A 24239-nucleotide genomic window follows, 5' to 3' on the forward strand; every position below is an offset into this window, starting at 1 on the left:
ATCATTTTCATTATTTACTTCTCTCCTAATATTATTCCTAATGCTAGACACAGTTATACCAGAGTTATATTCTACATTCTCCCTCTGGGTACTCTTCTTGGCTAACATATCAACTTTATTATGAAGGAGTAATCCAATGTGTGATGGGATCCATAGCAACTGTACATTAATTCCTTTGTCCCTGATTTTTGAGTAACTATACCTGGCTTCTCCAATGTGCATGTTATTGGAGTCATTATATGAATCAAGAGCCTTCAATGATTCAAAATTCAAATTCAAATTCAAATTCAAAAGTTTATTCTCTATAAGGATTACAATGCTGAGTTTACAGAAATTTGGTTATTGTTTGGTTTACATGTAGTAAAATTGTGATTACAGAGTGTACCACTAGAACGCTTAGCATGGCTAGGCATTTCGGGCATACTTAGTTTTATTCTTAATTGTAAAATATTACAAATTATGAGGTAAGTTGGTATTATGGCTAAGTGACTAAATACTAGTTTATGAGTTTAGCAATGTGAATGCTTTTGTTTTGGCACATTACTGACAGAATCAGTAATGATGATTGAGTCAAGCTCAGTGTCATAGGTTAGCTTTAGCGCAATTAGGATTGCAAACAATTCAGTTTGCAGTGTAGACGCCCAGTTGTTAATTCTTATGCCTAACTCAACAAATTTATTATCGTTCTTAACTAGGGAGGTGGCAACAAGAGCAGATGCAGCCCTGCCAGAAGACTCCTGTTTAGATCCATCATTGTATATAACTTGTGATAACTTATTACTACCAGCTAGGAGAGAAATTTCTCCTTGAGCAGTTGCTTTAACAAGTGATTTAAGGAAGGTATTACTAGCAATGAGCTTCTTGGGAGGGACCTGCAGGTATGTGATATTAAATGAACACATCTTCCATGAAGGGGTGAAATGCTCTTGTTGCCTACAGTGATACAGTTCATGCAGGTTATAAAACTTAATGCAATTGCACGTTTTCACAATCCATTTAGATCTGTGTGTATTTACCTCTAGACATTTGGTAAGATTCTTTGTGACAGTCTGGTTCATTTCTCAACATTTTAATAACGATTACAGTGTTAATCTCAACAATCCTATCACTGATACTAGAAATACCAAGCTCCTTCCTCATATTAAGAACCTTTGTAGATCTGGGACACCCAAGAATAATTCTGAGAGCTTCATTCTGCATTAACTCTAAGGGTCAGAGAGAACTTTCCCTAGCTAATATCAACATGGGAGCAGCATAATCAATTAAGGACCTAACATAGGCTATGTACATCATTCTCACGATTCTCACATTAGCACCATAGTTGGGGTTGTAGCCAGCAACAGCTTTGGGAGCATTTAGCCTATCTTTGCATTTCTTATTTAGTTGTGGTATAGTGGATTTGTTAAAGGGTACATCTACACCAAGATATCTGTAGGTTTTAACGTAGCTAATGATTTCACCCTGCAAATAGATGGGTGGGGGATGTCGTTTGCTTGTTAATATCTTTGTTTTAGAGGAAGATATTATGAGGCCTAGTCGATTACAAATTGCTTGAACTTCATTAAGAATGGTGCTCATCTTCTTATGTCCTGTTGTATGGATCATGATATCATCAGCATAGCTTATAGCTATATGTTTAGGTGAGGCAGGTAGAGCATTTAGGAGAGCATTAATCAGAATATTAAATAGCATGGGACTAAGAACTCCTCCCTGCGGTGTACCTAAAGACATTTCTTTCGACTCACTTCTAAAGCCTTGATAAAGGACAGAGGATACTCTATTTGACAGGTATCCTATTATCCAGCAGAGTAAGCTACCACCAATATTCATTTTGGCTAGTTCATGTAGTATAACGGTTCTGTTCGCAATATCAAATGCAGATTTTAGATCAAGGAAAGTGGTAAAACTAGTAGAGGTGTGTGCAGTGAGAAAGGTGGAAATACAGTTATGCACACTTTTACCTTTTATCAACCCATAGAGGTAGGGGGAAAGTTGGTGTCTGATTCTGAAGTACAGTCTGTTAAGTATCATTCTTTCAAAAGTTTTACAAAGACAACTAGTTAAGGAGATCGGTCTAAATGTATCAGGCTGTTGGGGCTTAGGGATAGGCACAATGAGACTATTGGTCCAGGAAGTAGGAAGAACGCCCTCAATGTAACTGAGATTATACAGTGCCAACAAGGGTTATCAGGCACGTGCCTTAGAGTTCTGAGAATATCATAGATTATACCATCCTCTCCAGGAGCAGTTAATCGACCTTTAGTTAATGCATTATCTAATTCATACTCGGTGAAGAGGCAATCACTCTCATCAATATTTTGGCTCATAAAATTAATCAGTTTCAACATTTCTTCAGAAGTACTCTCTAAATTTTTTCTAATATGAGATGGAAGGTTTTCATGCCTGGATGTTTTGGACCAGTCATTTATGAGGTCATTTGCTTTTTCTAGAGGAAAGGGATGAGCAACATTGCCAGTCTTTTTTCTGGTTATTTTATTTATACCTTTCCAAGCCAAACTTAAAGGGGTGGACCTATTTAATCCACTAACAAATTGTTCCAATTCCTGTTGCCTAAGTTCTTGCTTTCTATTCCTTGCATTTGTTGGTGCAGCTTGGAACGTTCTGAGCAGGTCTGGGGTTCTACATTCACGGTATGCTTACCTCTGTAACTTGCTCAGCTATCAAAACTTTGGAGTCCAGTCCCTGGACCAATTATGTACCTCTGTAATCTTTTGACTACCGCCCACAGGATGGGTATGGGGTGCATAATAAACATATTAAACTAACTAAATTTACCAATCCTCCCAGCTGCTGCATGTGTTAGAGAGCGTAGCTCTGGATCATTATAGTATTTACAATGGTTTTTATTGTTATTTATAGTGGAGGGTCTGCGTTTCCTTTTCCTGCCCACTTGATCTGTGAGGACAGTCTCAATAGTGGTAACTAAATCATCATTAAATTTTTGTGTGCCAGTGGGCTGGTAATTCTTATACCATTGATCCAAGTGGTTAATAAAGTTGCCTCTGTGTTCTGGTTTGAGAATAAGTTTCCTCCTTCTGTATTTAGCTCCTTGATTGCTGGAGATGTGATCAAGATTGACAGTTGTTAGTCTTGGGAAGTGATCAGATAGAAGATCATAAACTGTGACAGAGTCATGCATCGACCTAGAAAATGTACAGAGAACTTTCACGGCGCGCATAACGGAGATAAAACACCTCAATTATTGGGAGCGCTTGAGGTTCCTAAACCTGTATTCCCTGGAACGCAGGAGGGAGAGATACATGATTATATACACCTGGAAAATCCTAGAGGGACTAGTACCGAACTTGCACACGAAAATCACCCACTACGAAAGCAAAAGACTTGGCAGACGATGCACCATCCCCCCAATGAAAAGCAGGGGTGTCACTAGCACGTTAAGAGACCATACAATAAGTGTCAGGGGCCCGAGACTGTTCAACTGCCTCCCAGCACACATAAGGGGGATTACCAACAGACCCCTGGCAGTCTTCAAGCTGGCACTGGACAAGCACCTAAAGTCAGTTCCGGATCAGCCGGGCTGTGGCTCGTATGTTGGTTTGCGTGCAGCCAGCAGCAACAGCCTGGCTGATCAGGCTCTGATCCACCAGGAGGCCTGGTCTCAGACCGGGCCGCGGGGGCGTTGACCCCCGGAACTCTCTCCAGGTAAACTCCAGGTATTAAATCCAAGGCACAGATCTAGTATGCCAACATATATGTGAGTAGGCTCAGTAGTGCCCTCAATTCGAACATTATCATGCTCATTTCGCAATTTCACTAGTTTAGTTCCACTGGTGTTTGTTATAGATCCACCAATATTCCTATGTCTGGCATTAAAATCTCCAAGAATGAGGGTAGGTTCACTATTGATGCGATCTGGTAAAGCATCAGGTCGAAGCTGGTTCGCTGGGGCATAGAGATTAAAAATGTTTATGGAAAAATCGTCTGCATATACTTTGACACCATGATACTGCATGTTAACTCGACTCTGCAAGGAAAGGAGTGAATGTGGCAAGTTTTTTCTGACATTCATCACACAACAGTTGGTTGACCTTAGGTTATAAGCTGCATATCCAGGTAACTTTGGTGGAGGTGCTCCATCTTTCAGTCTACATCCCTGCAAACAGATGATATCAATATTCTTGGTTGCACTAATATGATGTAAGTCAGGCAACCGCTTCCTGATGGAAGCAATGTTCCATGAAAAGATTTGTAATGTATCCATTGTTGTGAGTTATTACAATCTCTTGCTCATAAGATGGTAAAACTATTATGCTTTGGCTATAGTGTGCAGGCACTTAAGAGCAAATAGCATAGTTTGTACGTGTTTATCTTCAGTACCTTTATTTTTAAGCATTTTTCGGCATCTTGGCAGCCAGTTAAAAGGCAAGTCTTGAAGCCAAGAGTCAAGGACTTCTTTCTTACAAATTGCTTGAAAGTGAACGGAGATTGCTGCACTTTTGACATCATCACCCTGACCATCATCCTGATTACATATATTTATTAAACTTGTCAGGATCTGTTCAAGATGCTCAATTTTTTTCTGTAAATTTGTTATAATATGAGGAAGGTCAGACGAATCCAATGCCTCTCCGGAGGATGGCACTTCTGAGTTAGTGCTTTCTTTAACACCTATCACCTTAACAGGTGGCATGGTTACATTAGTGTTCTCTGATGGTGCCTGTGGCAAGTCTGCTTCATCATTATTCATTGCAGGTAGGTCCTGTGCATCTGACTCATCTCCAGTTTCCAGGGAGGTTACCTGTGTGGTGTCCGTCTGACTGTTGTAGTTGTGTGTGTTGGAAAAAATGACAAGCTCATCCCCATATTCAGGTGTAGGCGTAGGTATCAGTAGTGGCAGATCAGTAGTTCCACATGTACTAGCAGGGATGGTTAGCTCCTCCACAACTAGTGTGTGTGATGGCATTCTGGTATCACCAGAATCCTTTGCAGTGAGGTTGGGTTCTTCCACACTTTGCAGAGGGTCAGTCTCAGCTCTGGCTGTGGTAGACTGGATGGCCTCATCCTCAGTTACCATTAAAGGACTGTTATCAGGTTTACGTCGAAGGTTGTTTGGGTTCCGACTGCAGTCCTTGTGGGAAACTGTAATCCCAACTTCTTTACAGTTAATACACTTAAATTTTTGCTGTCAAGGCCTACTGTGCATTCTCTAGTAGAATGTTTCCCAACACACTTACCACACCAAGAATGTAGTATTTCACAGTCTACTGCAACATGGCCATAGTGCTGGCATTTGTAACACCTGCGTTAAGGGGGTAGGTACACTTCGATGTTTAGGAAACGTAGGTCAGGCACCCAGATATTTCGAGGGAGGGGCACAGGACCTACCCAGTTAGTTTAATATGTTTATTATGCACCCCATACCCATCCAGTGGGCGGTAGTCAAAAGATTACAGAGGTACATAATGGGTCCAGGGACTGGGCCTCAAAGTTTTGATAGCTGAGCAAGTTACAGAGGTAATGAATTCACAATTTACAAAGGTAATGAACTCACAATTTACAAAGGTAATGAACTCCAGGTAGGTCTAGTCACAATCATGACAAGTTACAAAGGTATTTACAGATTACAGAGATACACAATGGGTCCAGGGACCGGGCTCCAAAGTTTTGATGGCTGAACTAGGTACAAGGTAATGAACTCACAAGTTACAAAGGTAATGAACTCACAAGTTACAAAGGTAATGAACTCACAAGTTACAAAGGTAATGAATACTGTAAGAATGGTTACTTACGTGTATACATGGCTGCAATCATGAACAAATTTTAGAGTAATGAGCAATTCACACTTCCACACCCGGTCACAACTGTAGTGAGTTATTGGTGCAAATGTTGATTGCTGAGTCTCTCTCTCTCTCTCACACACACACACACACACACACATACAAATTCATACACACACACACATAATCACACACACACACACACACACACACACACACACACACACACACACACACACACACACACACACACACATACACAAACTCATACACACACACGCACACACACTCATACACACACACACACACACTCATACACACACACACACTCATACTCACACACACACACACACACACACACACACACACACACACACACACACACACACACACACACACACTCACACACTCATACACATACACACAAACACACACACACACACACACACACACACACACACACACACACACACACACCGGGGCCAGGAGCTCGGACTCGACCCCCGCAACCTCAACTAGGTGAGTACACAAACACACACACATGCACATATGTGGTAATGCTTTATTTACAGCTAGCAAAGTCAGGGTATTTCTCCAGAATGATCTGTAATATACCACTGTGGATAAAATACTTAGCCATTTCTTGAACACTTCTGAGTGAGTTGTTTCTAAATTCATTAATTTTATCGCACTCCAGTACATAATGACGCAGGGTCTGACAATAATCCATCTGGCAAAGTTTACATTTCGTTTGGTCTACATCTGGTGGTGGTGATTTAACCTGCCAAAGATACTTGTAACCCAGCCGGAGCCGGGCGGTAGTGACATCCAAGAGTCTGCTTATTTTGTTGGATGCACCATAGACATGTGGCTCCTCCTGCATGATAGAATGATGATAGATGGACTCACTGGTGTCAATCTCCCTGAGCCTTAAGTCCATAAAATTCAGCTGAAGTTCTTTTCGTATTATTGTTCTCAAACTACTACCTGACAAGCCAAGATTGTAATCTACTCCCTCTTTGAAAGCATACAGCTTAGCCAATTTATCAGTTCTATCATGCATCTGAAGACCAATGTGAGATGGAATCCACAGCATGTGCACTCTGACTCCACTGTCCACAATCCTACCATACCTGTGTCTGGCTTCTGACACAAGCATGCCACAATTTATGCTTAATGAGTTGAGAGCATTTATGGATGACAGAGAATCAGTTACAATTAAACTGTCAATCTTTGATACATAGATGCATTTCAGTGCAAGGAGTATGGCAAACAGTTCTGTCTGAAGGGTAGAGGCCCAATTATTGATGCGTGCTCCAATTTCTTTAAGAGAGCCATCACTCTGTACGACAACAGCAGCACTACCAGCTGCACCAGTGGATTGGTGAACAGAACCATCAACGTAAATAATTTGCGAGAGTGTGTGCTGTGTGACTAAGTTATCAATACAGCTTAAGGCCTCATGTTTGGCTTCAAGGCGAAGTTTTGGTTGTGATTTAAGAAGTAGTTTGGGGGGAAATGGAGGAATGGTAGTTTGGAATGGGGTAATATTCCATGGAGCGGAGATTAGATTAGATTTTGCCACCGAAGTGGCTAGTTTATTGTGCACCCCATATCCATCCTGTGGACGGTAGCGCGAGAGCATATGAATACACAAAAGGCCTAGGAACTAGGCCCCAAAGGGTTAACAGGAATACATATGGATTTATATCTACATATCTATAGTTCACTTATCTGTTACAAGCAAATTTAGGAAATTTGCTTAGTATATCTGGTATCTTATTTTCATTAATAAGATATCTTGACATGTCACATAGGTTATTATACTGTCTGTCTCTGTATTCCTCAATAAGTGGACAATTAAGCACATAGTGTTCAAGAGAGTGACCATATGCCTGATCACATAATTTACATTTAGTTTGATCATCATCTGTGTGTCTCCCAAACTGCCAGAAGTACTTGTAACCAAGCCTAAGCCTGGCCACTACAACATCAGTCAGTCTGTTCACATTGCAAGTTGCTCCATAAACATACTTATCTACGTTCATGTTATCATAGTGGGTTATAGATCTACTCAGGCTTCTAACTGCATTCCTATAACAATCATTTTCATTATTTACTTCTCTCCTAATATTATTCCTAATGCTAGACACAGTTATACCAAAGTTATATTCTACATTCTCCTTCTCGATACTCTTCTTGGCTAACATATCAACTTTATCATGAAGGAGTAATCCAATGTGTGATGGGATCCATAGCAATTGTACATTAATTCCTTTGTCCCTAATTTTTGAGTATCTATACCTGGCTTCCCCAATGAGCATGTTGTTGGAGTCATTATATGAGCCAAGAGCCTTCAATGATGACATAGAATCAGTAATGATGATAGACTCAAGCTCAGTGTCATAGGTTAGCTTTAGTGCCATTAGGATTGCAAACAATTCAGTTTGCAGTGTAGACGCCCAGTTGTTAATTCTTATGCCTAACTCAACAAATTTATTATCGTTCTTAACTAGGGAGGTGGCAACAAGAGCAGATGCAGCCCTGCCAGAAGACTCCTGTTTAGATCCATCAGTGTATATAACTTGTGATAACTTGTTACTACCAGCTAGGTGAGAAATTTCTTCTTGAGCAGTTGCTCTAACAAGAGATTTAAGGAAGGGATTACTAGCAATGAGCTTCTTGGGAGGGACTTGTAGGTATGTGATATTAAATGAACACATCTTCCATGGAGGGGTGAAATGCTCTTGTTGCCTACAGTGATACAGTTCATGCAGGTTATAAAACTTAATGCAATTGCACGTTTTCACAATCCATTTAGATCTGTGTGTATTTACCTCTAGACACTTGGTAAGATTCACTGTGACAGTGTCTGGTTCGTTTCTCAACATTCTAATACCGAGTACAGTGTTAATTTCGGAGAAGTGCCGCTGTTGCCTTACTTGACATAGATCATGTATCTGATTCATGCGGAGGTCGGTTCCAGTCTTTTCGATCCATCTGGAGGAGTGTTCACCAGTGCTGAGGAAAGTTTGGAGGGCTTCTGTGCAGGGGTTTGAATGAGCTTGCCTGAGCATATTAACCCCAATTAGGATATTTCTTTCAGTAACACGATCTCTGATGCTTGGAATATCAAGTTCTTTTTGCATATTTAAAATTTTGGCAGTACGAGGGCATCCTAGGATGATCCTCATTGCTTCGTTCTGCAGTTTTTCCAGCCCTCCAAGCTTCCAGTCAGACACAAGAGCAAGTAGTGGCGCAGCATAATCAACCAATGATCTAATATAAGCAAAATACATCATTTTCACAATTTTAACATTAGCACCATACCTGGAGTTTACCTGGAGAGAGTTTCGGGGGTCAATGCCCCCGCGGCCCGGTCTGTGACCAGGCCTCCTGGTGGATCAGCGCCTGATCAACCAGGCTGTTGCTGCTGGCTGCACGCAAACCAACGTACGAGCCACAGCCCGGCTGATCAGGAACTGACTTTAGGTGCTTGTCCAGTGCCAGCTTGAAGACTGCCAGGGGTCTGTTGGTAATCCCCCTTATGTGTGCTGGGAGGCAGTTGAACAGTCTCGGGCCCCTGACACTTATTGTATGGTCTCTTAACGTGCTAGTGACACCCCTGCTTTTCATTGGGGGGATGGTGCATCGTCTGCCAAGTCTTTTGCTTTCGTAGTGAGTGATTTTCGTGTGCAAGTTCGGTACTAGTCCCTCTAGGATTTTCCAGGTGTATATAATCATGTATCTCTCCCTCCTGCGTTCCAGGGAATACAGGTTTAGAAACCTCAAGCGCTCCCAGTAATTGAGGTGTTTTATCTCCGTTATGCGCGCCGTGAAAGTTCTCTGTACATTTTCTAGGTCGGCAATTTCACCTGCCTTGAAAGGTGCTGTTAGAGTGCAGCAATATTCCAGCCTAGATAGAACAAGTGACCTGAAGAGTGTCATCATGGGCTTGGCCTCCCTAGTTTTGAAGGTTCTCATTATCCATCCTGTCATTTTTCTAGCAGATGCGATTGATACAATGTTATGGTCCTTGAAGGTGAGATCCTCCGACATAATCACTCCCAGGTCTTTGACGTTGGTGTTTCGCTCTATTTTGTGGCCAGAATTTGTTTTGTACTCTGATGAAGATTTAATTTCCTCATGTTTACCATATCTGAGTAATTGAAATTTCTCATCGTTGAACTTCATATTGTTTTCTGCAGCCCACTGAAAGATTTGGTTGATGTCCGCCTGGAGCCTTGCAGTGTCTGCAATGGAAGACACTGTCATGCAGATTCGGGTGTCATCTGCAAAGGAAGACACGGTGCTGTGGCTGACATCCTTGTCTATGTCGGATATGAGGATGAGGAACAAGATGGGAGCTAGTACTGTGCCTTGTGGAACAGAGCTTTTCACCGTAGCTGCCTCGGACTTTACTCTGTTGACGACTACTCTCTGTGTTCTGTTAGTGAGGAAATTATAGATCCATCGACCGACTTTTCCTGTTATTCCTTTAGCGCGCATTTTGTGCGCTATTACGCCATGGTCACACTTGTCGAAGGCTTTTGCAAAGTCTGTATATATTACATCTGCATTCTTTTTGTCTTCTAGTGCATTTAGGACCTTGTCGTAGTGATCCAGTAGTTGAGACAGACAGGAGCGACCTGTTCTAAACCCATGTTGCCCTGGGTTGTGTAACTGATGGGTTTCTAGATGGGTGGTGATCTTGCTTCTTAGGACCCTTTCAAAGATTTTTATGATATGGGATGTTAGTGCTATTGGTCTGTAGTTCTTTGCTGTTGCTTTACTGCCCCCTTTGTGGAGTGGGGCTATGTCTGTTGTTTTTAGTAACTGAGGGACGACCCCCGTGTCCATGCTCCCTCTCCATAGGATGGAAAAGGCTCGTGATAGGGGCTTCTTGCAGTTCTTGATGAACACAGAGTTCCATGAGTCTGGCCCTGGGGCAGAGTGCATGGGCATGTCATTTATCGCCTGTTCGAAGTCATTTGGCGTCAGGATAACATCGGATAGGCTTGTGTTAATCAAATTTTGTGGCTCTCTCATAAAAAATTCATTTTGATCTTCGACTCTCAGTCTGGTTAGCGGCTTGCTAAAAACTGAGTCATATTGGGACTTGAGTAGCTCACTCATTTCCTTGCTGTCATCTGTGTAGGACCAATCTTGTTTAAGTAGGGGCCCAATACTGGGCGTTGTTCTCGATTTTGATTTGGCATAGGAGAAGAAATACTTTGGGTTTCTTTCGATTTCATTTATAGCTTTTAGTTCTTCCCGCGATTCCTGACTCCTAAAGGATTCTTTTAGCTTAAGTTCGATGCTTGCTATTTCTCTGACCAGTGTCTCCCTGCGCATTTCAGATATATTGACCTCTTTTAGCCGCTCTGTTATTCTTTTCCGTCGCCTGTAAAGGGAGCGCCTGTCTCTTTCTATTTTACATCTACTCCTCCTTTTTCTTAGAGGAATAAGCCTTGTGCATACATCGAGTGCCACCGAGTTAATCTGTTCTAGGCATAAGTTTGGGTCTGTGTTGCTTAGTATATCTTCCCAGCTTATATCGGTTAGGACTTGGTTTACTTGGTCCCACTTTATGTTTTTGTTATTGAAGTTGAATTTGGTGAATGCTCCCTCGTGACTAGTCTCATTTTGTCGGTCTGGGGCTCCTCGCATACATGTCTGAACCTCAATTATGTTGTGATCTGAGTATATTGTTTTTGATATGGTGACATTTCTTATCAGATCATCATTGTTAGTGAATATGAGGTCTAGTGTATTCTCCAGTCTAGTAGGCTCTATTATTTGCTGGTTTAAATTGAATTTTGTGCAGAGATTTAAAAGCTCGTGTGAGTGTGAGTTTTCATCAGAGCTGCCTCCTGGTGTTATTACTGCAACAATATTATTTGCTATATTCCTCCATTTTAGGTGCCTTAAGTTGAAATCCCCCAGGAGCAAGATGTTGGGTGCAGGAGCTGGAAGATTTTCCAGACAGTGGTCAATTTTTAACAGCTGTTCCTGGAATTGCTGGGATGTTGCATCCGGAGGCTTGTAGACTACCACAATGACTAGGTTTTGGTTCTCGACCTTTACTGCTAAAACTTCCACTACGTCATTTGAGGCATTAAGCAGTTCTGTGCAAACAAGTGACTCTGCAATGTACAGGCCAACCCCCCCCTTTTGCCTGTTCACTCTGTCACATCTGTATAGGTTGTAACCTGGGATCCATATTTCATTGTCCAAGTGATCCTTTATGTGGGTCTCAGTGAAAGCCGCGAACATTGCCTTTGCCTCTGCAAGCAGTCCACGGATGAAAGGTATTTTGTTGTTTGTTGCTGGCTTTAGACCCTGTATATTTGCAAAGAAGAATGTTATCGGACTGGTGGTATTGTTGGTACTGGGGGGGGGGATTTTTTTTCCGGCATTAGTATCTGTATCTGTTGGTTTGGAGTGGAGGCCATCGACTGTGGTTCCACTCCAGGAATGACTGGATTTGGTGTACGATTTCTGCCATTTCCTGCCAGTTTTTTTTCCTTCCTGGCACTAAAAAACCTCTCCCTCTTGAGTGGCTGTGGCTACCCAGGTTTTCCCATGGCCTGGATGTTTTGTATCTTTTTGTCCCCTTTAGATGGTATGCCTGGCAATTTAAGTTATAGCACAGTCTTTCCTGTACTGAAGAGGTACACATTTCAGGGTGAAAAAGCTTACAGGAAGGGAGTTTGCATTTTCCTGTTGTCATATGGGCATGGCATTTTCTAGGGTGGTCATAGTTGCACGTCCCATCTGTTTTTCCAGATTTCCCATGCCAGCAGATACCAAGTGCATAGTATGTGCACAGGCTTGGTTTCCGCTTGCCTTGGGTTTCTGTGACTGTATTCCCTGTTGGTGCATGTTTCCCTGTCTTACTTCTATCCTCCCTAGCACCAACAATGGAGCTCCCACCAGTTGTTTTTGGTAATTTATCCTCACTATTGCTATTGGAGTCCTCTTGTTTGCTATTTCCTGCGGTATTTCTAGTTTGCAATATTGGTTTTATCTTATCTTTGACTACACTTGTTTCCCTACTATGGCTCCTGTCCCCTATGAGGTCATTTATATGTATTCCTTCCTGCGTATAATTCCCGACTACCTGGACAAAATCTCCAGCTTCACCATTACTGTCTCCCAGGACAGTATCTCCAGCTTCACCATTTCTGTCTCCCAGGACAGCACCTCCAGCTTCACCATTACTGTCTCCCAGGACAGCACCTCCAGCTTTACTATTACTGTCTCCCAGGACATCACCTCCAGCCTTACAGTTTGTGACTACATGGCCAGTATCAAGGGCAGTACCATTCAGCCCAGACTTTTTATGTTCCCATCTGTTGTAGAAAGCTTCCAGGTTTTCTATGAAAGCAGCTTTGATGTTGTCCTCTTTTAATACCCTTGTGATTTTAGTCCACAGATTTTCCTCATTTGGGCATACCCAGAAACACTTCTCTGTTTTAATACTGCTTGTAGCTAGTTCTGGGATATCTGCACAAGGGGCGTGACACCAATTTCCACAAAAATGACAATTTATCCATGTGGAAGCCCGTTTGTTTGACTGACCACAGACTACACACAGCTTCATAATGATTTGAATGGTTGATTTACTGCAATTCTACTAGCAACCTCTTGAATATTATATTAATAACCTTAAATGAAGCTCTAGCTATTTGTATTTCTGTTTCTAACTCTTTTTGTATATTGGACAGCTTACCGTCACGTTCCTGATTTTTAATGTTTGTGTTTATAAGGGCGCCTACAACCCCATCCGTTTACAGTCTGCTTTATTGTCCAACGAAACTGTTTGAAACCAGTCCCGGGTTCGGACCAGTCAAGGGTTCGGACCAGTCAAGGGTCCGGACCAGTCGATCTGCTCTGATCAGTGGGTCACTTATTTAAAACATACTGGTCGGTGATTTGAGCTAACACATGAAGGATCTACTGGAAATTATCTACCCGAGTAATATGTGATTTGACTGATACAAAAGTATAACTTGCGTGTTGAAGAGCCGGTGATATCTGGCAGCTCCTACAATGACGAACGGTCACCTCCTTGTTTATCAATCGCTGTATCTGGCTTTTCTATTTTTTTTTTTTTTCCGTCTCCACCACAATAAATGCTATATTATCACTATAGTTGACTGGTGCAAATTTTGGAGGAAGGACGCTTTTTCTGTAGTAATAATTGCTTCTCGTTGTGTATATTGCGACCGCTGGTAACTACAGGTTATATGAAATTCACAGTAACGTCTCGTATTTCAAGAAAAGAAACTAATGAAAGTCACTCCACTCCACTAAGTACCATTATAATACTGGTTAGTTGCTACTACAACACTGTATTCTGCTATTCACTGGTATCACTAGATTATATGCGAGTACACTAGCAGGCCAGTAAGATTATTAAAAACAGCTGACCTGTGGTAAGTTTCTGGCGACTTCTGGCACCTTCCTCTATAGGCTTATCACTTCATTTACAAATTCACCTGTTTTCAAATGACACTTTAGCCTTTATCATCAATATACTAGGGAGCCACTGTAGTATACACTATACACTATGTATACTCAATGTTATCAGGGAGACTTTCTTTCCTCTGACATGAAAAGTTCAATTATTATTATTTTTTTCCACACGGGAACAGGCCTATGATTCCCCTCTGGCAGTAAACTCTGCTACGCAGTGCACACTAATTCTCCTTTTTTGACTCAGTATATAATGTTTTCCGCCCAAGATTGGTTCCAGGCGCTAGAGGGATGTATCGTATAGGATTGATGACACAAATTAAAGTTCTAGCACGTAAGAGCGACCGTGAAAACACGAGAAAACCGGGAGCACAACGAGGCACGCTGACACGCTGGCGCTGCGTCTATAGTATACCTGGGGTGAAGCCCTGCCACAACTCTAAGTGCTCTTAGTCGTTCTTTGTATTGGCGACAGTCTTGTTACAACAGGTCCAAGTAGTGGAACCTCAAAGCCTAGATACCTGTATCTGCTTACATATTCTAGAAGAGACCCATCATGCAATTGGATCTGACGAACTGTGCCTCTCTGTCGAGGAGGACGCCTATTGAGTATCTTTGTTTTATCAGTAGAGATTATCAACCCCAGGTCCTGACACGAGGCTAGTACATGATTAAGAATGTTTTGGGTGTTGGAGAATCCGGTGGTGTGAATCATTATATCATCAGCAAAACTAATCACATAATTATGGGGCTGACTAGGCATAGCATTAAGTAATGCATTAATTAGAATATTGAACAGTGTGGGACTGAGCACACCTCCCTGTGGGGTTCCTAATTCAAAGTCTTTAGTTACACTTCTATGTCCCTGGAACAACACAGACGATTTTCTGTTGGACAGGTAGCCTTTAATCCAGCGGAGAAGCCATCCTCCAACATCCATTCTGGCAAGTTCACTAATTATTACATGTCGGTTGGCTACATCGAAAGCGGATTTAAGGTCAAGGAAGGTAGTGTAGGAGCTGTCAGTGTGCAGGGTGAGAAAGGTGGCTATGCAATGATGCACGCTCCTTCCATGCATGAAACCATGTAACCGGGGAGACAAAAATTGTTTGATTCTGTACATGAGACGATTAAGAATCATTCTCTCAAATGTTTTACACAAGCAGCTAGTAAGAGATATTGGGCGAAATGCATTTTGTTGATTGGGCTTAGGAATTGGAATGATGAGGCTGTTGGTCCAAGATTGAGGGAGCTCCCCAGTTACATAGCTCATGTTATATAATTCAAGTAATGGATTACCTGGTACTCGACACAGCAATCTGAGTATGTTGTAAGTAATACCATCCTCACCAGGCGACGTGGAGTTGCCCTTAGTTAGCGCTGCATCAAGTTCATAATTAGTGAAAGGAATGTTGCAATCATCTGCCTTACTGAGCATAAAGCAAACAAGTCTCTCCCTTGCATCATATTTGTCATTTAATTTTGCCTGTGTGGTACTGGGAAGATTGTCATAGCTAGATGTAGCAGCCCAAGCACTGACTAACTCATTCGCCCTATGCAAGGGATGAGGGTGCGCCATCTGCCCAGTTCGGTTACCCTTAATTCTATATATGTCCCTCCTTGCCCGGCTAAGTGGGGTGTGAGCATTAAGACCGTTGACAAATTTTTCCCAGTCGGTTTGCCGCAGCTCTGTCATACGCTCTCTGGCAGCAGCAAGGGCAGTTTGGAAGAGCCTCAGCATTCCAGGGGTACGATGTTTTCTATAGGCTAGGCCTAGTCTGCGAGCAGTACGTTTCAGTGTACGAAGTTTAGAATCATTGTAATAAGTAAGGTTTTTGAAGGAGGTATGATTATTATGGAAGTTTGTTGGGTTTAGAGTACCTAGAGGTTGTAGTGGCGGCTCTAAGTAGTTCTGAATACTGCTCACAAGATCATTGTTAAAGGTCTCTACAGAGGAACACTCATAGGAATTATACCAGTCAGTCACATGTGCAACAAAGTCATCATGCTGATCTGTGGGAACATTAAAACGTTTCCGTTTGAATATCCCACCAGGAAGGATAGTATTACCAATATCTAGAGAGGTTAGCCTAGGGAAATGATCAGACGCTATATCTGTTACAATGGAAGACTCACAGCTGGCAGAAGTAATGTTGAAGCCCAGGCACAGATCAAGGACGCCTCCATAGATATGTGTGGGTTCAAGGTCACCTACAATTTGGACATTATCATGACTGTTTAAGAGTGACAACAGTTGATTGCCATTACGATTACCAAACTGTGAGTTTCCAATGCTTTTGTGTCTCGCATTGTAATCGCCAATAATAAGAGTAGGCTCAGAATGAGCACAAGTTGGGAGCTCCAAGTAATTAAATTTATCAGCAGGAGCATACAAGTTAAATATGTTGAGAGCAGAGTTCCCTATATAAATCCTAACACCGTGATATTGTAGCCCCTCTGTTTTCTTGTGTGCAAGAAGTTGATGGGGAAGTGATTTTTTAATATATAGAACACAAGAGTTAGTAGATTTGAGGTTGTATGCAACAAATGATGGTAATTTAGGGGGTTGGGATTTTTCAGGGACTCTGCACTCTTGTAGACACACAACATCAATGGGTTCGGTGGTTACTTTATGATGAAGTTCAGGAAGTCTTTTTCTAAGTGATGCAATGTTCCAGCTTAATATAGAAAGTTTATACGAGTTTTGATCCATTATAGTAGTCCTGGGATCTTGCCGAGTTTCTCAGCATAATGAAAAAATTGTTCATATAAATAGCAGACCTTATCAATGTCAACAGTGCTACCCTTGTCCATGAGTTTTGTAAGTGCACCTCCAGTTGTAAGGCCTCGTGGGAGTCTTCGTAAACCCAGAGCAAGACGCTGTTTATGTGTGAATGTATGATAGGTGACACCACCACTCACATTCCCTCCTCCACTAACATTACACGCAACACTACAACTGTCATCACCAGCGCCACTACCAACATTGTGTTCATTACATTTGTCAACAGTACTGTATTCAACATTAATGTCTATGTGACTAACCTCATCACACTCTGCACCACCACTTATATTATGCTCATCACTATTACTAACATTATAGACACCACCGCTCTCATCACACTCTTCACCACCACTTAAATTACGCTCATCACTATTACTAACATTATAGACACCACCGCTCTCATCACACTCTTCACCACCACTTAAATTACGCTCATCACTATTACTAACATTATAGACACCATTGCCCTCATCACACTCTTCACCACCACTTATATTACGGTCATCACTATTACTAACATCATTGACACCATAGCCTTCGTTATGATGCTCACTACAGTTATCAACACAAGTATTATATTCGTCATTACTGTGATTAAGAACACCACCACCACCTTGTTCAGCAGCCTTACACTTGCTTTCACAAATTGTGACAATCTTGTTATTGGTACACTCTACACATCTTTCCTTGTGTTGCTCAAGTTGTTGTTTCAGGAGAAATTGTTGTGTTTCCAGTACTTTTATGCGCGACATCAGGTTGTATACCACAGGAGCAAGACTTGGAACATCTGGAGACGTGAAGTCCCGGTCAGCTGAGCTATTTGGCTGACTGTCAGCTGACTCAGCTAGGCTGGTATTGACAGCCGACGTGATGGAGGTCTGTTGACGTGCTCCCCAGGTGAGGTGCTCAACCCCATTGTCTGACGGCAGGCATGAGCCAGTATTCAGACCCGAGGTACCTGGTAGTCCTGGGGGGCCATTATGAGGGGTACAGGGTGAAGTGCGGTTGGCTGAGATGCGATCAGCCCTGACACTGCAGTCAGCATGAGCTGCTGTGACTCCTGAGGTCTTACAATTGATACATTGTTTAGCAACAGTCTGTTGCTGTTTGATCATAGTATAACACCGTTCAGAAGGATGAGCATTGGCACACACTGCACACCAGTGTGACTTAGATGGGCATTTCCTGGCGATGTGGCCCCAGCGTTGACACTTATAACATCGACGTTGAGGAGGTCTGTACAATGCAATGTAATAGCGTCTGTTGAGGGCTGCACGGGAGTGAATATAGCGTGGCAGAGTCCCCTGGCCAGTCCACTCAGCTAATATCAGACCGTTGGAAAGTCGACGAGGGCTTGTAACTTGCTCTGACGCCAGATATTGAGGATTCAAGTGCTTGTTGACGTTGTTTAGTTTAATATGTTTATTATGCACCCCATACCCATCCTGTGGGCGGTAGTCAAAAGATTACAGAGGTACATAATTGGTCCAGGGACTGGACTCCAAAGTTTTGATAGCTGAGCAAGTTACAGAGGTAATGAACTCACAATTTACAAAGGTAATGAACTCACAATTTACAAAGGTAATGAACTCACAATTTACAAAGGTAATGAACTCCAGGTAAGTCTGGTCACAATCATGACAAGTTACAAAGGTATTTACAGATTACAGAGGTACGTAATGGGTCCAGGGACTGGGCCCCCAAAGTTTTGATGGCTGAACTAGGTACAAAGGTAATGAGCTCACAAGTTACAAAGGTAATGAATTCTGTAGAATGGTTACTTACGTTTATACTTTGGCTACAATCATGAACATATTATAGAGTAATGAGCAATTCACACTTCCACACCCGGTCACAACTGTAATGAGTTATTGGTGCAAATATTGATTGTTGAGTCACACACCACACACACACACACACACACACACACACACACACACACACACACACACACACACACACACACACACACACACACACACACACTTTAGTTTAATATCTTTATGCACCCCATACCCATCCTGTGGGCGGTAGTCAAAAGATTACAAAGGTACATAATGGGTCCAGTGACTGGACCCCAAAGTTATGATAGCTGAACTAGTTACAAAGGTAATGAACTCCAGGTAGATCTGGTCACAATCAACAAGTTACAGAGGTAACAAACTCCAGGTAGATCTGGTCACAATCAACAAGTTACAAAGGTAATAAACTCCAGGTAGATCTGGTCACAATCAACAAGTTACAGAGGTAACAAACTCCAGGTAGCGGTGTTGACGTTGTAGATGACAATAAGCACTTTAGGTGCCCTTGGTGGGGCAGCTCGGAGTTTGATGTTGGCATATTCGTGAGTGAGAAGTTTGTCTATAAATGCTGAATCATTAGGCACAAAGACGTAGTTATCCTCATCGCGGACAAACTTGATCGTTTTCTCATGATTGTTTACACTAGCTTCGAAAAACCAGTTAAACTTGGTCTCTTGATCAGTGTTGTCAGGGAAATCTAACCTGACAGCTTTGGGAGGGTGTGCACCCACTGTATTGCTTTCAGCAAGCTTTCTCTGGAAGCCTCGTTCTTTTTTCCGAGCCTGTTTACTAAAATATGTTTCAAATCTGCCTTCACCATCATCTACGTCAACACCATCAGCTATACTCATAGCTGACAGGAGTTTCACACTGGCGATGGGCTAAAGGATACCGGTGAATAGAAGGGACCAGGAAGGGATATTCACCTCGCTAGACACAGACAATGTGGGTGTAGTGGCCTGCGGGTCGCAGTGTGATTTTCAAGGTCATTCACGGGGCCACAGTCGTCTCGAGAGTTACCAATATTGCACTACTCGTTAATTACTCCAAACCCGCATCACTTAACACAGCTAGCACACGTGTCTAGGAATGACAGACAAATTTTCACTCTGTGGACAAATAAATCAGCACAAACTTAATATGTTTATAGATGAACCTTTGGCTTGTTACAGTTAAAAAGCCGTCTCCGAAGGAGTTACCAGGTACTAGCCTTTCAAAACGGAAAACTAAATCCAGTGTTTCACTAGGTATGTCACAGCTCACACACAAGAGTTCTAACAACACCGAAGGTACGGCCGGAACACTGTAGAACGTTCACAAAGGCATTCTGGGATTCAGAAGAGATGTAACTGCAGTGTAACTTGACCTTGGCAAGCTGGCTTGGAGTGCTGTTTAGCCTGGATTGGTTAAACTCGCCCTTATCCCATATGTAGATAATGGCGACGAGCTAAGGGATACCGGTGAATAGGAAAGTCGAGGAAGGGACATTCACCTCACTGGACACACGCAGTATGGGTGTAAGTGGCATGCGAGTCTTATAGTGCCATTTTCAAGGTCACCCAGCAGGCCAGACATTCCTCACTCATTTTAAGCCTACGTAGGTACTGATGGTAGCACAATGTTCTAAGTCAGTGAAATCCACTCGTGCAAATAGTTACAACAAATCTGCAGCACTTTATGGGCGAAAGTCTCAGGCAGGTGATGCAGTGCCTCGCTCAAGGTCACAGGCTGAGGCAGACTTCTCAAGAGTTACCAAACACTGCAATACTCGTACAGATTGTTACTCACTCCCAAACTTGCAGAACTTCTAGCACACGTGTCTTGGAGTGAAAGACGAATTTTCAGTGTGTGCACACCTGGGTTACCAACTCACGTAGGACTGCACACTCGTCGTCATTCCTCAGGTTGGTAAAGCGATGAGTTGTGAGCATTTTGAGAGGCACGAGTAGCAGTGGACTAGCAAAATTCGCCTCTACACTGTATGTTGATAGAGGCGAAAGGCTGAGGTCAAATGAAAGGCAGAGGGGAAGCAGAGGCCTGTGAGGGCCTTTGCAAAAAGGAAAACTATTTCCAGTGTTTGACTAGGTATATCCTTAGTCACAGCTCGCACATAAGAGTTCTCACAACACTGAAGCTGTCTTCCAACAGTAGGAGTTTTAATGATGACTTATCAGTCGGGAGAAATGGGTAGACCTGTGAATTAGTAGGTCCAGATCCCCAGCACACGTCTACTCCCCTCAACCACTCAGCCGAGACTGGACCTACCCAACTGGCAATAATTTGGGATTTTCCTTTAAGTCTTTTAGGCTTGATGATATGCTCACTTAGAGTCAGATGGGATGGGTCCATGTAGAGAGGTTATCCAAATATTATGATACTGACCCATTTTTTACAGTGGTGAGTGTCTGATGGAGGTCGGAGCAGCTTAATACCCCCACAAGGTGTACTAAGTAGATCATTGATCAGTTCTTCATTCTGTTCCACTAACACAAAGTGGTGTGTGTTTTTCCTAAATTGGATCCTTGAGTTAGGATGTTTCTTTACAGCTTCCATTAGCCATGCACACTTAGCAGGCAGCAAGGTGTTGTCATGCACACTTAGCAGGCAGCAGGGTGTTGTCATGCACACTTAGCAGGCAGCAGGGTGTTGTCATGCACACTTAGCAGGCAGCAGGGTGTTGTCATGCACACTTAGCAGGCAGCAGGGTGTTGTCATGCACAGTTAGCAGGCATCAGGGTGTTGTCAGGGAAGCTCAGCTTAACACATACTACCTTTGAAGAAAGACTTCTTGCAGCCTGTGTGCAACAAGGTCGTTTAGTTTCACATTGTCTACGAGTCAAGTGAGTCTGACTACGTCGGCGCTCTAGTCCTTTCTCACTTTTTCTCCTTTGTTTACTTTTAAAGGTCTGGAAGCTATCATCATTTCCCCGGGCTCGATACTGTGTAAGCTGACACTTTCCTGGACACTGGCGGCGGGCTCGATACTGTGTAAGCTGACAGGCCTTCCTGGACACTGGCGCCGGGCTCGATACTGTGTAAGCTGACAGTCCTTCCTGGACACTGGCGCCGGGCTCGATACTGTGTAAGCTGATAGTCTTTCCTGGACACTGGCGCCGGGCCCGATACTGTGTAAGCTGACACTTTCCTGGACACTGGCGCCGGGCTCGATATTGTGTAAGCTGACAGTCCTTCCTGGACACTGGCGCCGGGCTCGATTCTGTGTAAGCTGACAGTCCTTCCTGGACACTGGCGCCGGGCTCGATACTGTGTAAGCTGACAGTCCTTCCTGGACACTGGCGCCGGGCTCGATACTGTGTAAGCTGAAAGTCCTTCCTGGACACTGGCGCCGAGCTCGATACTGTGTAAGCTGACACTTTCCTGGACTGGCACCGGGCTCGATACTGTGTAAGCTGACACTTTCCTGGACACTGGCGCCGAGCTCGATACTGTGTAAGCTGACACTTTCCTGGACTGGCACCGGGCTCGATACTGTGTAAGCTGACACTTTCCTGGACTGGCACCGGGCTCGATACTGTGTAAGCTGACACTTTCCTGGACTGGCACCGGGCTCGATACTGTGTAAGCTGACACTTTACTGGACTGGCACCGGGCTCGATACTGTGTAAGCTGACACTTTCCAGGACTGGCGCCGGGCTCGATACTGTGTAAGCTGACAGTGACTTTATAAACCTAAACAACGAGAAGGTGAAGTGAGTTGCTGTGTGCACTTGTAACACTTGTTACACTGCTTCAACATTGTTACTGCTGTAACACTTGTTACACTGCTGTAACACTTGTTACACTGCTTCAACATTCAATTCAAATTCAAATTCAAAGTTTATTCTCTATAAGGATTACAATGCTGAGTTTACAGAAATTTGGTTTACATGTAGTAAAATAGTGATTAGAGAGTGTACCACTAGAACGCTTAGCATGGCTAGGCATTTCGGGCAGACTTAGTTTTATTCTTAATTGTAAAATATTACAAATTATGAGGTAAGTTGGTATTATGGCTAAGTGACTAAATACTAGTTTTGTGAGTTTAGCAATGTGAATGCTTTTGTTTTGGCACAGTACATAGTTTCAGTATTGGAGTATCACAGGACTCATTATTTTAAGATTGAGATTAATATTTCTGTTTATGGTCAAATGAGTGAGTGAGTGTAAGTGTGAACCACCAGGTGGTATTCGTGAAGTTAGTTGACGGGGTGTATCAGGGAGATAAGATGTTTTCTAATGGTAGTTTTGAAGGTGATGAATGTGTCTGCAGTTCTAGAGTTCTCAGGTAGGGTGTTCCAGATTTTAGGGCCTTTGACATACATTGAATTTTTGTAAAGGTTTAGTAGGACACGGGGAATGTCGTAGAGATGTTTGTGTCTGGTGTTATGCCTGTGGGTTCTGTCACAACTATCAAGAAAGCGTTTTAGGTCAAGGTTGATATTAGAGTTTAAGGCCCTGTAGATGTAGATTGCACAGTAGTAAGTGTGGATGTACTGAACTGGGAGTAAGTTTAGATCTATGAAGAGTGGGGGGGTGTGTTGCCAGGGATGGGATTTAGTGATTATTCTTACTGCAGCTTTTTGTTGGGTTATTATTGGCTTTAGGTGTGTTGCTGCAGTTGATCCCCAAGCACAAATAGCATAGGTGAGGTATGGATAAATAAGTGAGTGGTATAGTGTGAGAAGGGCATTTTGCGGCACGTAGTATCGTATCTTGGAGAGGATCCCAACCGTTTTGGATACTTTTTTGGCTATATGCTGGATATGGGTGCTGAAATTCAGGTTGTTGTCAAGGTATAAGCCTAGGAATTTTCCCCCATTATTTCTGGTAATTAGAGTGTTGTCAATCTTAATGTTAATTTGTGCATCTCCTGCTCTGCTACCAAACATAATATAGTAGGTTTTGTCAGTGTTAAGCGTAAGTTTATTGGCTGTCATCCAAGTCGATATTTTAATCAGCTCCTCATTCACAATGGTGTTGAGGGTGGCAAGATTAGGGTGAGAGATGACATAAGTCGTGTCATCAGCAAAGAGAATGGGTTTCAGGTGTTGGGATATGTTTGGAAGGTCATTGATGTATATGAGGAAGAGCAGGGGACCAAGGACACTTCCCTGCGGAACTACAGTATCAAGTGGCCGTGTTGCTGATGCTGTGTCTTTAATGGTGACGTACTGATACCTATTAGTAATGTAAGATTTGAAATAAGCAAGCGCATGGCCTCTTATACCGTAGTGATCAAGTTTGTGGAGTAGGATGTCGTGGTCTACTGTGTCAAAAGCTTTTCTTAGGTCAAAAAAAATTCCTAGTGGATATTCCTTATTTTCCAATGCTGTGTAAAGCAGATCTAGCATTTTTATGATTGCATCATTAGTGCTTTTATTTTTCCTGAATCCAAACTGGCAGGGGTTGAGT

General features: G+C 42.7%; 1 protein-coding gene across 10 annotated transcripts in view; it reads left to right on the top strand.

Annotated features, from left to right (window-relative positions):
• The first annotated feature begins 280 nt into the window (after nt 1-280).
• The window catches only part of fsd (transmembrane protein fates-shifted), a 341565-nt gene continuing 317606 nt past the window's right edge, over nt 281-24239 (top strand). For 3 of the 10 annotated variants that reach the window (XR_011392114.1, XM_070085979.1, XM_070085986.1), the window contains exon 1: nt 286-464. Coding sequence is in view for 9 of the 10 variants with exons in the window: in XM_070085979.1 (XP_069942080.1) it covers nt 460-464 (5 nt within the window). In the remaining variant the exon portion in view is untranslated. Of the gene's footprint in view, nt 465-24239 lie in introns of all 10 variants that reach the window. The other 7 variants (XM_070085988.1, XM_070085981.1, XM_070085985.1 and 4 more) reach the window with 6 other exon arrangements.

Source organism: Cherax quadricarinatus, chromosome 17 (assembly GCF_038502225.1).
Source record: "Cherax quadricarinatus isolate ZL_2023a chromosome 17, ASM3850222v1, whole genome shotgun sequence".
NCBI lineage: Eukaryota > Metazoa > Arthropoda > Malacostraca > Decapoda > Parastacidae > Cherax > Cherax quadricarinatus.